Source organism: Parasteatoda tepidariorum, chromosome 2, assembly GCF_982258835.1.
Source record: "Parasteatoda tepidariorum strain Cologne lab strain chromosome 2, Ptep-v5.0, whole genome shotgun sequence".
Lineage (NCBI taxonomy): Eukaryota > Metazoa > Arthropoda > Arachnida > Araneae > Theridiidae > Parasteatoda > Parasteatoda tepidariorum.
In genome coordinates, this window is record NC_141756.1 from 86,527,781 (window position 1) to 86,543,337 (window position 15,557).

General features: G+C 32.8%; 1 protein-coding gene across 1 annotated transcript in view; it reads right to left on the reverse strand.

Moving 5' to 3' along the window:
• The window catches only part of LOC107439866 (glutamate receptor ionotropic, NMDA 3A-like), a 310,237-nt gene that overhangs the window by 33,555 nt on the left and 261,125 nt on the right, over window positions 1-15,557 (reverse strand). Inside the window, exons 3-10 of the mRNA XM_087157671.1 lie at window positions 14,816-15,049; window positions 8,074-8,229; window positions 5,306-5,724; window positions 4,328-4,620; window positions 2,834-3,190; window positions 2,588-2,721; window positions 1,731-1,875; window positions 378-674 (exon numbers count right to left, since the gene is read on the reverse strand). Coding sequence (XP_087013797.1) covers window positions 378-674; window positions 1,731-1,875; window positions 2,588-2,721; window positions 2,834-3,190; window positions 4,328-4,620; window positions 5,306-5,724; window positions 8,074-8,229; window positions 14,816-15,049 — 2,035 coding nt within the window. The remainder of the gene's footprint in view (window positions 1-377; window positions 675-1,730; window positions 1,876-2,587; window positions 2,722-2,833; window positions 3,191-4,327; window positions 4,621-5,305; window positions 5,725-8,073; window positions 8,230-14,815; window positions 15,050-15,557) is intronic.

Below are 15,557 nucleotides of genomic sequence, written 5' to 3' on the forward strand. Positions count from 1 at the left end.
CTTTTTCTCCTTAATTTCCTTACTGCTACTACAACTAGGCTAATAGAGATTTATGATCCATTATTGAACACTACTCACTGTAGAACTAAACAAAACGTGGCTAAAGCGCAAATATAGGTGCTGATATGGACATTCCATAGTTTCAATTGTATAAGCAACTGTTTAAAAACACTAAATAGCAATAGAAAAATAAACACGAGTAAAGTGGTCTAACCAGTACGGAAAAAAAACAAGCTTGAGTAAGAAACAAGTGTAAGGGACAATTGAACAATTTGTTGAACTGAAATCATAGTATGTCCATTTTAGTACCTTTATTTGTGCTTTACAATCACATTGTTTTTGCTTCATTCTACGTAGCACGTTTGCTTAGTACTGACCTGACTGAAGAACATGAGGTTAGGGCTCCTCCAGAAGCAGTCTTTGGGCTTTTTCCTGAGGATGGGGAGGGCATATTTGAAGATGATGTGTTCCAGAGCTAAGATGACTACGCCCACGCCTACGCCTACAAGCAGCATGATGAAGACGCCCGCCACGGCTTCAACACTTAGGGGTTCAGGTTGGTTGAAACGATGTAAACGGTCGTCGAAACAAGGCACACGTCCATACCACTTCTTCTGCAGCTGGTCAACGTATCCATACTCACTGTACTTGAGCAACAGCTGCGAGATGGAATGCTAAATACAAAAAAAGTACATTGAGTTTAACTCAGATTGACCACTTATGAAGGTGACGAGTCTCATCATAGGTAATTGTCAGAAAAGAGCGTTAATGTTGGAGCAATATATTTCTGCAACTATTTTAAATAATTTTACTTAGCAACTTCAGTTTATATTACGAAATTCACGTATACACTTATGCTTGATTCTATCAAGAAGGCATTATTCTGTGAACTTTATTGATGGCAAAACTAATCAGACAGTATTTGAAAATGGTTGTATTTTTGTTTAATTCCGTTATAAGTTGAGGTAAAAGTTTGTGGATAATTATTTTTAGGATTGTAGTAATATACTAAATTGATTTTTGAAAAAAGTATTTATTTATTATTTTTTTTTTAATGGCAGGCACTTGGGAGTTGTCCCATTGGCCACAGAAATGCCAAAACTGCTACTCTCTTCTCGTTACCCAGTGGACACCTGTGGCGAAGCCACGGCGGTGGAGCAGCGTCGCCCACGTCACACAACCACAAACCCGTTTATAGGGCGGGTCACATTCACACATAAAGGAGAAATGACATAGAACACAGAGAGAAAGAAACATCCATGCCTGAGCAGGATTCGAACCCGCGACCAGTGGCTCTGCAATCAGGGACGCTAACCACTCGGCCACTAGGTAGGCAAAAAGTATTTATCGGTGTCTGGAATATTATTTCATGGACATCGTTATAAAAGAGAAAATTTTGTCACTTATTTAGTCACTATTATAAATTTGTGTTCCAAAATCAGTTATAACGTGTCTCAAACATATATTTTCTATGTTTTCAGAATGTTATCACAGCACTGTTTTGTCAGTATTTTTATTTTTTGTCACTATTATAGTATTGTGTTCGAAAATCTGCGTTTTTAAAACGGTTCGGGAATGTGATTACAACCTTTCTCTTCGGAAGGAGGAATTACGGAAATAAATATTTATTATAAAATATTTGTAATTTGAAATAATTACAAAAACATAAATGCCAGATTAACAAAACTCATAGTTATGAAACTCACAGATCATATAATAAAATAACTCACAGTTAGAGGAAATCCTTTTTGCACACCAACAGCATAAGCATCATCGAAAATAGAACCCAGTAGATGAAGATTACAACCAGGATCATTTCCTTGAAAATATTTAAGTACAGCTGTGTCACCTATCAACATATCCAATTGTTTATTCCTGAAATGATAAGAAAACGAATGAGACTCAAGAACACAACATAAGTGTTAGAATTGCTTCATTGAATTATCTATTTTCTGATGCTTGAAGACATGAAAGCCATAGTTTCTTCCATCGCTTAGGATTTGGTGGAAAAACATAAAAATTTTTGTGATACGTCACAACATAGGTAACAAAAATATGCACTATATCAAGGTAAATATGCTTAAGAGAAAAATAAGAAAAGTATGTTCAATCTAAAAAATAAAATTCTTTTTGGTTCATATATAAGAAATGAAGGAAAAAAAATCGCGAAACAGTAGTTAGCTTTGAATGGTACTTATCATCAAAATGATTCTTTAGAAAATAACCTTAGTTCTGCCTTGCTACTACATAAAGAGTGGAAACTAGACCTAATTTCACTAGTCTTACCTTCTTCGACTACCACCATTCCTTTGGCTATCAAGGTTTCTTTTTTTTTTCAGTTAATTTTCCTGACTTGTTATTATTCACGCGGTATTGTCCTGGCGAGGAGCATCGCTTCGAGCACTCGAAACATATCAGTTTTTTTTTATATCAAATGCAAAGCCAAAAATTCTTTTTTATTTTCAAGTTTGTATTAATAAAAAAAATATATATAATAAATTCAGGATATATTCTACTTTTCCCTTGGTTATTTTCTTTTTTTCATTCCATTTTAACGACAAATACTAATAAGAAATTTAAGTTTTACCTGAGTTTTTCGAGACCTTTCTGAAGAGAGTCCACTCCGTATTGCTGAATGTGCTGCCACAGTTCGGGATTCTCCTTATATACATAGAACTCGGCTGCACTACCTCTGGCAGTTCCCGTTTTATAGCTATAAAGCTGCAAACGGATATCACAAAAGAAATCATGGAACAACACATTCACAAAAGTAAGCAACAGGTATTTTCTTTAAGAGCTACGATTCCTTTAGAGAAATAAAAGTGGAACTTACTTGAACATCGTGGAAGTCATCAACTCTTAAGTGAAAGAAGAGTCCAGCGAACAAAGCGGCTATGTTCGCAGTGTATGACGCAAGGAAGATGACGCTGAAGCACCCCCAGATGTTGATAAGCACTTTATTGGGCCAAGACTTGGGAGCCTTGAAAGCGACTAAATGCGAAAAAAGAAGCGACCACATCACCCACAGGGCAGAGGCTAGACTAAAGTTTTTCGTTCTCTGGCGACCCCATGGATTGAGGCCGAAAGGACTCAGCCATTCGTAGATAGCTGCGGCAATGGCTGTAGCAGTGAGTCCGCCGAAAATGGCGACCCACAGTTGTATGCTAAATGGCACCAGGAAAGCCGATAGCTGGAAAAGAAGATAACAGAATATTTTAGGTGTTAATTAGGTTTAGACTACTCAGTAAACCAAATCGAAATTGATAGGTTTAAAAAAAAAACTTGCTCTTTGGCATCCGGACAAAATCAGGAACAACGTAATTGCAAAAAAATGTATCTGCTTAATCACCAGATAAATGCTTACAGCATTGTTAAATTCAGATTTTTATCAGGGTATGGAAAATCAACTATTTCACTGTTTGTAACGAATGCCATAATAGATTTTAATCAGGTCAACAGAATACAAATTTATTATAGTACTGTTTCTAGTTATTGTAGAAAACATTGGGGATCAATTTTTTTCTTGTTTTTTGATGCATGCGATTTTTTAACAAATCTGAGATACTTTTGTATCACTGATTTCAAGTCTGATATCGGTATCCCTCACCAAACTATAGTTTTTTTTAAAATTTTTTTTATTTTAGTCTATTTTTTGTCAAAATGTACAAGTTTAAAAGCGTTTTATATAGCAGGGGTTTGCATAAATGTGACGAAAGATTTCTGGGAAAGTTAAGGCACATCATTAGAATTAAGATTGCGCATAGAAATCTATGCGTACAACTGTCATCATACGCCGTTAGGAGTGCTGCCCTGCTATGAACTGTTTCTTCGCGAGGTAGGTCATAACAAGGAAGAACGCCCCTTGCCTGACAATATTTCCGTGCATGGGTTTTTATGCAATTTTAGTCCTGATAGTATGCTCTAACTCCCGTAAAAGTTTGTCGCAAAATTTATGCGAATCTTTGTTATATATTACACTTTTAAACTTGTACATTTCGACCAAAAATAAACTAAAAATGTGATTTTTTGAAAAAAAATCTGTTGTTTTAGGAGCAAAACGATATTCAGATTTGGAATCCCATTAACGGATTCAGGCAGTATCATGTACTTGCAGCAAAAATTTGTTTCACAATGTAATGTAACCAAATACAGCTTCTGAAAATATCTATTTTATCGGTAAAACAATTTTAATAGTTATTTTTTATTACAACCAACTTTCGATGCTTCGCGATTTTACACTAAATTTCCATCAAATAGTTGTTTGCAAACACCCGTTTAATAACTTAACTCATTAATAATTAGAAAACGATATAATCCAGTCACTTACCGGCACCACTCTATATTGGGACGAGGTGAGACAAGACACACCAGAGTGGAAATAAGGGACGGAAAAATCGATGACCGTTTGCCGGGCACTGGTCATACTGAAGGCGGTGAATGTCATATGGGCAGCACCAGAAATCAGATCAGCAGTTATTCCATTCCATCGGTATCCCCGGTTTGTGCCGAAGAAGCCGTCTGCTACTAAGTACATGTCAAACTCAAATCCTAGATCTCTGGACAAAGCTAGAAGCAGAGCGATCGAAATACCTGCACAACACGTGATGTTGTACAGTACTCCTGAAAATGAGTTTTACTAGGTTAATCACCTCATTTTGTTAGTAATCACTATTTAAATTAATCATTCAACGATTATGAATCGAGAGATCATTAATCAAGATCATTCCTTATTTGGTCAAAATAGTCATTATTCAAATCAAGTTCCTACATGTCAAACTCAAATCCTAGATCTCTGGACAAAGCTAGAAGCAGAGCGGATCAAGATCATTCCTAATCTGGTCAAAATAGTCATTATTCAGATCAAGTTCCTACATAAATGGATCAAGATCATTCCTAATCTGGTCAAAATAGTCATTATTCAGATCAAGTTCTTACATAAAGGGATCAAGATCACAGGCAGTCATACTAAGATCACTACATTTTTAGTCGTATCTAGTTCATACGCCATCAGATTAAAACCATACGCAATCAGATCGAGATCATGTGCAATCATATTAAGATCATATAAAACTAGAACAAGATCATGTGTAATCATATTAAGATCATATACAATCAGATTACGATTGCATATAATCAGATAAAGATCATAAGCAATTATATTAAGATCATATATAATCAGATTAAGAACATATGCGACCATATTAAGATAATATAAAATTAGATTACTATCGTATACAATCAGATTAAGATCATGTGCAATCATATTAAGAAGACGTACAAGACTGATAGATGTTGGATTATTTACCTTCAGATCTTCCAGCCGCGTAATAATCTGCAAAGATTTCAATAATTTCTTCTTTTTCTCTGGTAGCTACTTGAAGACAAGGCACTCCGATGAGACAACTACCATTTTCTACGCGCGTTCCCGGCTTCACAAAGGGAGGAGAGTAAGCTGTCACAACGCGGAATCGTTGACGGCCACTCGAGGAATAGGGACGAGAGAGGGCCCCTCCGACCCTTCGCGGAACCTGGCTGCCACCCAAGGGTGCCCTCAGCCACACCACTGCATCCATGGACACTCTGGAGCCCGTCACGTTTCCGAGACGTTTCCACTTCCGGCGAGAGGTATGCACTCCAGGGACTAAATTTAAGATTTCAAATGAAGCAGGTTCGAGGCCTTCTCTAGCAACTGCGCTCTCTCTTTGGAGCTGGTGACGAATAACTCTGCAAAGGAAAAATAGTACAGCTGAAAATGCTGAGAGATTAAAGAAAGTAGTTAAAGGGTACACAAAAGTACAATACATGAATACAAAAAGTAAGCCTGAAACAGATTGTGAATGATGTATGCCCCAACAGAAAGAAAACAGTTATAATTACACGCCTACTAAGGCCATGTCTAAAAGTCAGAGATCGCTAAAATTTTCACTTATATATCCTTTAGGATAAACCAAAGAACTTAACCAAAGAAGCTAGTCTTTTTGGTTTAGAAATAAATATTGATAAGACCAAATACTTGATAATGGATTGTAAGGGGAAAGATATGGACACGGAACTACAAATTGATGAAATGACAAAATTTGAAAGAGTTAGGGAATTTAAGTACTTGGGTTCAGTTGTCACTGAAAACAATGATATTATGTCAGAGATTAAGTGAAGACTAAATGCTTAAAATCGCAGTTATTTTGCACTTAAGAGATTGCTAACATCAAAAGTAATAACGAGGAAAACAAAGCTTCAGGTTTATAAAACTATAACCAGACCAACAATTATCTATGGATCAAAGACGCGGACTCCAACCCAGAAGGAAGAAAAAAATGCTGATTACCTGGGAAAGAGGAATTCTTAGAACTATTTTTGGACCTGTCAAAGAGGGTGTTCTGTGGAGAAGGCGATACAATTTTGAAATTGTAAGACTAACAAAGTTATTTAACGAAAAAGAACTAAACAATTATGTAAAAGCAAAGAGAATTCAATGGCTAGGACACCTTGAGAGAGAGGAAAACAGAGACACTAAGAAGATAGTCAAGGGGCAGTGCCAGGGCCAAAAGAAAAGAGGAAGGCCGGCCAAGCGATGGTTAGATGAGGTGGAGAAAGACCTTAAGATTCGAAAGGTCCGAAACTGCAAACAAAGAGCAGGAGACAGGCGACTATGGAGAAAAATTGTTAGTGAGGCCATGGTCCAACAAGGACTGTAATGCCAGGGAGTTAGTTAGTTTTTATACTCCTTAAGGGTATCTTTTTCATATAAATAGTGTTACCATGACCACGAGACCTTTACCCATTTATAAAATGGTGCAAGGAATGGCTTAATAGCGACTAGATATGACATAAAAATTAGTTTAATGTTTAGTTAAATGTCATGTTAGTCAGTTTGAAAAGTGTTCAACCATTTGAAAGTATTCTAACCACTCTTTTTCATAAAGTTCTTAACTATCTTAGGTTCTTATCTATCACTAAAAAAAGGTGAATTTTTAGACTTTTGTGGAGGAAGGGGCTTACAATAAGAGATTACACTAAAATTGGCACATTTTTAGTGGCACACTTATAATATAGATAGACTGCTCACGATGCATTAAATTTGGAAACCAGAAACTTTATCATGTGACTCGTTTCTTTGGTTCGCGATTATCCAATCAAAATGTTTGAGACCCGTTTTTCTATTTGGCGATTTTTTTTCTAAGAGCTAGCGTGATTCTTGACTTCATCGCTGCGAGAAAGAGTAGAGGGGGAAGGTTCTTTTGTCTTTCTTTTCAGAAAAGAAATATTTTGCTTTATCTTTCTTTTCAGAAGAGAAATATTTTGCTTTGTCTTTCTTTTAAAAAAAGGGACTTGATTTTTGATTTATTTTTTTCAGTTGTATGTTTTGTTGTAGGATTATATTTTTTCACTCTTCCAATATTATTTTTTTTTCATTTTTCTTATTCGATGGCACAATAACAATATCAAGATTTCATAAATAACTATATAAAACTTCAACGCAACAAAACACAATAATAAAGTATATTCAAGGATTTGAAAGATATATAAAATGACTAATTCTAAAATTAAGTTCTGAAAATTAAAATGTTCCTAAACGTACTAAATGTTCCTTTATGGTTTTAACCGATTCATCTAAATTTGGTAATCTTGTACTACTTACAAGTCATGAAATTTACTAAACTTATGCTGGGCTTTGTGTTAGGATGCAATCACATTCTTATTTATATTGGCTTGACAAGGAAGAGCCTGGAACGTTCGACATGTTTCTAGACAATTCTCTTAAACTCCTTAAATATTAGTCCTATATTTTGTTGCCAAAATGGTCATCAAACAACGCCAAGTAGCCAAGATTATCTCCAAGTAGGCCAAAGTATTGCCAAACCGAGTCTTCCATAAAAATATATTAGTCGTTATTTTCTCACTAAATTACGTTAGAGTTTCTGGACTCTCTTGCAAATTTTCAAATTAAATTGCTACTTAGGACCCGTCTGACATATTTAGCCTCATAGCAAGAGAATATTTACAAAATTTTACGCATATTCACAAATTCTTAACAATTCGCTCATCTCTGTTAAAATGTTAAATGTATCTTACGTGTACAGTGCTTCAGTCAGCCTTTTCGTAGGTTCGGAGATGTTGTCCCAACAACTGAGATTTGTCTGATCATCACGATCTATTGCTAATCTCCAATTTCCGTCCAGATATTTAACACTTTCAGACACGATATCCATTACAGATCGAACGCTATGCCTAAAAAAAACAATAAAAATTCGTTAGAAAAATTTTAAATAATTTTGCTAATTGTAGAACTTATCAGAAGAAAGTTGTGAGTTATGTTATAGTCAATGTAGGATCACCAAATTTAAAAAAAATATAGTAGGGGAAAGTGGGGTCAATTGTAACAGGGTACGATTGTAACAGAGCAAAAATTTCGAGTGTCGGGTTCTAGATTTGGTTCCTAGGTGGCGCACAAGGTGTGTTTAATAAATCTACATGTACACCCCTGCTGGCAACCATTTTTATGTACTTTTGAAAGAGTTACACCACAAAAGATATTTTCACGCTACGTAAGTACTTTTTTTGGTATTGGAATATTATATTGTAACAAAGTAATTTTGTTTAACCAAATAAAAATTATTAACCGAATATGCGAGTGGATACTTTAATTAACATTTAAAAAAAAGATTAGTTTTGTTAATTAACTAGCATTGTTTTTAACAAATGAAGCTGAAAGGGCGTCTCGGGGACGATTGTAACAGCTGAAAATAAATAATCTTATGTTTACAAACCATTACTTAACTCTTTAAGAGCCACCAATAGTTTCCTATATCATTTATATTGTGTTGCATGTGCATTATTTTATTTGTCACCTTTCACAGTATAAATTAAAATTTTCAACCCCTTAAAGTTAAAAGTTTATCCCTTTAGGTCTCTGCTCATTATTATTTTTACTCCTAAAATATCACTACTATTTTGATCAATAAAAAAAAAACACAACTATGATAATATGTATAATTAACTATGTTTTAGTTGAATTTATGAACTGTTACAGTTCACCCCGTAAGTGGGGACAGTTGTACAAAGTGCAAGACTGTCAAAAATTGTTAATAACTAATATAATAACATTTAAAATAAGATATTTATTTTTTTTCTAGTAGAGGATAGTCTACTTTACTCGTCTGTCAATTAATACTAATAATATATTGGATTTTTTGTTAGTTAAAAATAGTTAAGTAAAAAGTGTTACAATTGACCCCACTCTCCCCTATTAGCCATCGGTTCCTACTGAAATATATTTTCTCCTTAAAACTCGTCTTATCTAATAATCTGAGAGAAACAGTTCATTTATATTATACATAAAGCTGATCATAACTTCTTTTTTTAAAATGTAAACTTTCATGTTTTTAAATGTCACTTGTACCTTCTTTTACTAAGCTCTCAAATTAATTTCTCACATTAAAATTTTTACTTTAATTAGGGAGCTCCACTCACAAACCTCCATAATTGCTTCTCATTCATCATTGTTTTTTTTTTTATTTTTCACTTAAACGTCAATATTTTCCAAAAAAAATGCTTTTTTCTAAATCTACAATTATTGTAGCTTTATGTAAGTAGATTTCGTTAGCATTCTAATCATAACGGAATAAATGATTGCCTGGATTTGAAAAATCAGCATCTGAATTTGAAAAAAAGGTTAGTCTAAAGAAGACAGATTGTGTGACTAAATAATAAGAAATAAAGAAGTACTTGCACTTGTTGAAAAGACTTACAACAATTCAAGTAGGGAACAGTTTTTACGCTCTTTCTTAAGTTTTTTTACTTTTAAAAATTTTACTATAAATGTTATAGGCAATACGTAACTTTTCTCTCTTTTTTTTGTGGGTACATTGATTGACATGTACTCGAGTGCGTGCTTAAAAATTAAAGAAGTAAAGAATATGCGAGGGAATAATAACTTTTCTACAACAATGGACATATATAGTCAATATTTAAAGCACGAAAAGCTAGAAAAAAAAGAAAAAAAGAGCTTAAACTTGCAGTAACTACTGAAAAAATTGGAATTAGGAAACTAAGTTCACTTAAAGTTCACAAATAAAAATGGCTTTTTCTGCACGAAAATTTTGAACTATCCGTATTTGCATTTCAGCGGGCTTCAGATCGACCAACGTGTTATTTTCCCCCCTACCAGTTAGACAGTTAATAATTCTAGAACTAATTGTTGAACCTTAAAGTTTTATTCCGTTGTACCTGTAATTTTTTCTACATACCTACGTCTTATAGATAAGTCTTATAGATTTTGCGCACCTAAAGAAAAAAAAAAAAGAAATGATGAAAAATTCGCAAAAAAGTATTTCAAATTGCAATAACTTTCAAACAAATTGCAATTTCGGAAAAAAGGGCCCTACTTCAAGTTTATAAACAAATATGGCTATTTCAACGAACCAAGTTCCTACTTGCATTCATGCGACTGGAGAGCGGTCCGTTTGATGTTTTTTCTTACAAGTGTAACAGTTAATAATTTTCGAACTAATGAATGAATGCTAATTTCTTTTTATTTCAGTGTACTTCCTGTATACACACTCATAATTTCATGTTTCTAAATTTTCTAATTTTTGAGTAACGAAACAAAATGTACCATTAAGTTGAACACTCATAACAGCAGTGGCGACGTCAAGGCCCTTACGATTTTTTAGTATAGAGAGTTTTCTTAATTGTGACGGTCATTCTACGTTTGTTGCCGTTGTTGCATGCAAATTATTAGACATTTTATTCTATAAATTAAAGCTAGAGGAGTCTGCGTATAATTGAATGAAATCAAAATTAATCCAATTATTAATTGTTTGTTAAGCCATCTATGAATAATATTGACTACTTAATTAAGCAGTTGAATTTCGTTTTAAACTCGAAATTTTCGTTTTTTAAACTCTTTCGTTACGGCAGTCCACTGCGCTGAAGTGACTTCACTGAATGGTGCGCCGAGCCGCGCACCAACCCTGCACGTTGCCTATCGGTAAGCTGATATTCAGATTTTCTAACAATAACAATGCAACTTAGAATAATTAGCAAAGTTTTTAATATTTTAATTATGTAAAATAAGGCAGACAATTTTCTGCGTAACTTCAGTCCTGTGTGTAAGAGCGCTAGTTAAATACGGCGTTTTTAATGAAAGGATGAAGGAATGATAATTTGAAACACGATTGTTCTAATAATGTTATCATGAACTCAATATTCGATCAGTTGAGGGCTAATCAGTTGCTTTGAACATCAAATTTATTGAAATAAAACAATTTTCAATAAATTATTCAACTATAAATACATTGGCAATTTAATGAAAAGAAGAAAAAACGTCTTTTTGAAATATTATTTCATTTTTTCTTAGACAGTATTTAAAAGAAAGAATTCAACGAAACTCACAAAAAATGTACGTAGTTGACTCAAAATAAATGTAAAGCATAAATTTTATTGAATCATATCAGCTATATCTATCAGTTTATATCAGTTCACATCTTAGAACCCAGGGCATAGTTTGATTTTAAGTGGAGGTCAATGAAAAGTATAGGCGAAAAGAGAAAAAAAAGTTTATGTTGCTTTTATTTAAATTTGATGTCATAGAAAGAATTTGAATTATAATGTGTTAGTCATAAAATTTGCATCTTAATGTCAAGTAAAAGAGTTAAAAGATCGCATGTAAGAATGAAATCAGAATGTTAAAGTATAAAAAAATTATAAAGAAAAACACTAAGGAGAGTATAAAAATATAATGCATTCATTTTTTCTCATTAAATTGGCGAAAAACAATTTGTAATTTAAAAACTATTTTGATCTACAGTACGTGAAGTAAAAAGATCGCACCCTAAATTACTTTTCTTCTAATGATTAGATTTTTCCTAAGTGCCAATTTTGATGTTTCGATCACAAATATTCTGATTAATAATGAACAATTTTTAAAAATTATTTTTTGCATAGAATTATCTTTGGATAAGCAAATTTTATAATTGAGTACAGAAATTTTCAATTGGCTTGAAAATTCTCGAGATGTAGTGAAATGCGTAAAAAGCGAAATTAACATTAAGGGAGCCAAACTTTCGTTTCCATCGCTCTCCTGATTAAACCATTGGAGCTATGTTTTCCATATTGCGACTACTCTACATGTTTTGATGATCAAAAATCCAAATGCATCGGAATAAAGCATGTTTATTTAGGGGTAGAATGTTTCTGTGACTGTTACTGTAAATTAATCAACAGTTAGCATTAATTAATTAGCATAGAGAAGCATATTGAGAGGCACTTAGTTCGTGAAAATCCGAATATTAGAGCAAAAGTTATTCAAGGGGACATCTCTTTTTTGTTTTGCGCATTGTACCTATCTTCAAAGGGAAGTGCACACTACAGTCTTTAAGGTACAGTGCTGCTTCTTTAAAAATATCATATTAAATAATAATAAAAAAACATTTTGTATAAAGGAATTTTTTAAATTGTTCTCTAGATTCTAATTTTCAAAGTTTGTAGTCTAATCAAATAGAAAACGCATTTTTTCGCAGCAAACATTTTAACAATGATGGTCTCCCGTAAAAATCACTTTCACTGCACGTTTTTAAAATTCTTTTCGAAACTGAAGTCAAAAAACGATACAAATTATGGATGGGTAATAAATATGAAAATGAAAAAAAAAAACGATATCGAAATCTTTCGAATTACTAGTGATGAAGGTGGGACAGAAACATCCTTTTTATTTTCGGACTATCTTCTGTCCTCCAGAAATTAAACCTGTTTGGTTTCTGGAGGATACTGTGAGGATTTTAAAAATACCACAAAAATTCTTAAAGAAAATATGCTAGTTTTGATATTTTTCACCCCGCTTCTCTTACAAAAACATAACTCGACAGCTTCCTATTTCGCTTTTTGGAGATTTTTCAAAGTGCTTAAATATTTACTGAAATATAATAATAACGTAAATTGTTGAAAATGCGCTTAAATTAAATTAACGAAAAAAACAGCTTAACTGTAGTTTAACTCCACAATTTTAGATTAAAATTGCTTTCAATAGTAATGAAAGTAATTGATAATATTGATAATTTGTACTGTTGAATTGTCTCAATTCAATAGTATTGACAAAATATTTTAAAAGCAAATTTTCAAATGCTTGTTTTCTCTAATTTCCCGAGTTACCTCAAAAATTGTAATGATACAGTGCAGTATTTAGTTGCTAGGCAACGGATTTCGATTTACATAGCTTTTAAAATTTTGCACTATCTAGTAGACATCTTTTTAACTAAAGAATAAGCGCAGGTTTTTTGAAGTGAATTTACGAAATATTGATCTTATGTAGTAATAAAGAGATAAATTTGTTTCAATCAGTCTTCATAAATATTGAAATTAATAGACTACTTACAAGTGTATATTGTATGAAAACTTTCCAGAAATGAAAACTGTAATATTTTCATAAATATCTTTGATGTCAGTGAATGCAAATTTTAATTAAACGTGTAGCTTTAGATGAAAGTAAACTTATCAATTCCATAAAAAAATTCAACTAAGTAAATTAAAATAATTATGGTTTTAAGCTGGCAAATTATTTTTTTAAGGTTAACTAACTGAAAAAATCTCAAATTGTTATTAGAATGATAAAATTAGTCTAGATGTTTTCTGCGTCTGAGGAAGTTGAAACAAAACTTATATTTCTTTTGTATTTTCATAATGGAAAATTATTTATAAATTTATAGCTGAGGAAAGATAGTTCAATAAGGGAGATTTTATATCCCTCATATTCCGTCTCATACTAAGGCTCCTCTAAGGGGATTCTACTCTAATTCAGGGACTCTATTTAGTACACAAGACTTGATGCAACTGCGCATGCTCGCGTTTGTTTTTCCATTATAGATCCTACGAATATTTACGTTTTGTTGGCGTGGTTTTACAGAGCTAAAAGCATGCTGTTCGTAGCTGCTGTTGAATGATATTTTCTGTTTAAGCCTACCATCGAATTAAAAACATGTTACAGATAGATTAAGAAGAACTTCGACACAACATGAAGATGGGGGCATTAGATATTAAAATGTGCTAAAATGGATCATGTGATTTTATAACAATTGGTTGATTAAAAAAATATGTACAAATATATTGATTAATTTGATTTGATATAATTATATTGACTTGTTGGCTGATTAAATAAATATATAAATTGGATTAAGTTTAAAACTATGAGTGTCTAATTTCACTACACTCTTAAAAATCTAAGTGTTTTTCTAGCACTTAAAATTACAGAAAATATTTATTTTAATTATACAATTTAATTGAAAGAAGTTTTGCTTTCATAGTATCTACGTCTATTGTAAATATTTGTTCTGATTTTGTGGTCGAAGTTAAGGCCTGGTTTCTTAGGACAGGACGCTGTCAGCTGGAAATCAGCGCTAACCTCTGATTGGTCCATTTGTGAGTTTGATAGTAAACGTCATCGAGTTCAAGATGAGCGTTCGATGACGTATACTATCAAACTCACAAATGGACCAATCAGAGGTTAGCGCTGATTTCCAGCTGTCGGCGTCCTGTCCTATGAAACCAGGCCTTAAAGTTGATATTCTACTGCATTGGTGTTTCTAACTTAGAGATTTTTGCAGAATCTCTTCATTCACGCAAGTTTGGTATTTTTTGTATGACGCATGTGTACTTCAGGTGCGCATGCGTAATTACTTTATATCTTACGCATGGAACGTAAAGTAAAAGTGCAAAATCTCTCTTTTTTTGTTAATATTATATTCCTTCGTTATGTCAAACAGTTATATTGTCGTTTCTTTTTAAATGAACGTTTAATAAAGCAATGATAAGGAAAGCTTACTTGTTAGTGACTTGATGTCTTAGCCTGAGACCTAAAATTCCTATAGGGTAGTTTCCAGATTCAGGGTTGTAGGTAGCTTTTTCTAGAAGGATCCATATCCAGTCTTGTTCCAACATTTTTAACTTATTAGCCTCTTGGAACACTTGTCGGACTTTCTTCCCTCCCGAACAACATAGCACCAGGACACGATGTTTAGATGTGTGACAGCCACTCAAGATGCCCATCAGCTTCGATCTAATAAATAAACAAACACTTTTAATTAACGAGGTAATAAAAACCTATAAGAAAAACAATAAAATGCAACTGCTGCCTTGTTATATTTCCCCCAATAAAAATTGTGATAAAGGAACTTAACCTCTGTTATGTTTTAGCCAACTCAAAACAGTGATAGATATCGTTCTAATTGTTCCAAATTGAGCAATTAGTTATGAGTTTAAAATATTTTCAGCTCGTGCTGTTTTTAAAATCCACAAGATTCAAATTATTGTTTAACCCGACAACGAATACAAATGACTTTAAACTCTAAAAACTGTAATCAATATTGGTAACTTAACTTATAACTCCGAAAAATGATGTTTAAATATAAAGAAAGATATTTGGAAGTAAAGACACATAGATAGTAAAAACACATATTTTAAATTTAAATTTAAATTAAACGTAACTTTGTGTAAATCCAGTTATTTTTTTAAGTCTTTTTGATGTATTCTTCGATTGTAAATTAGTTGTATTCAGGTAAGAGCAG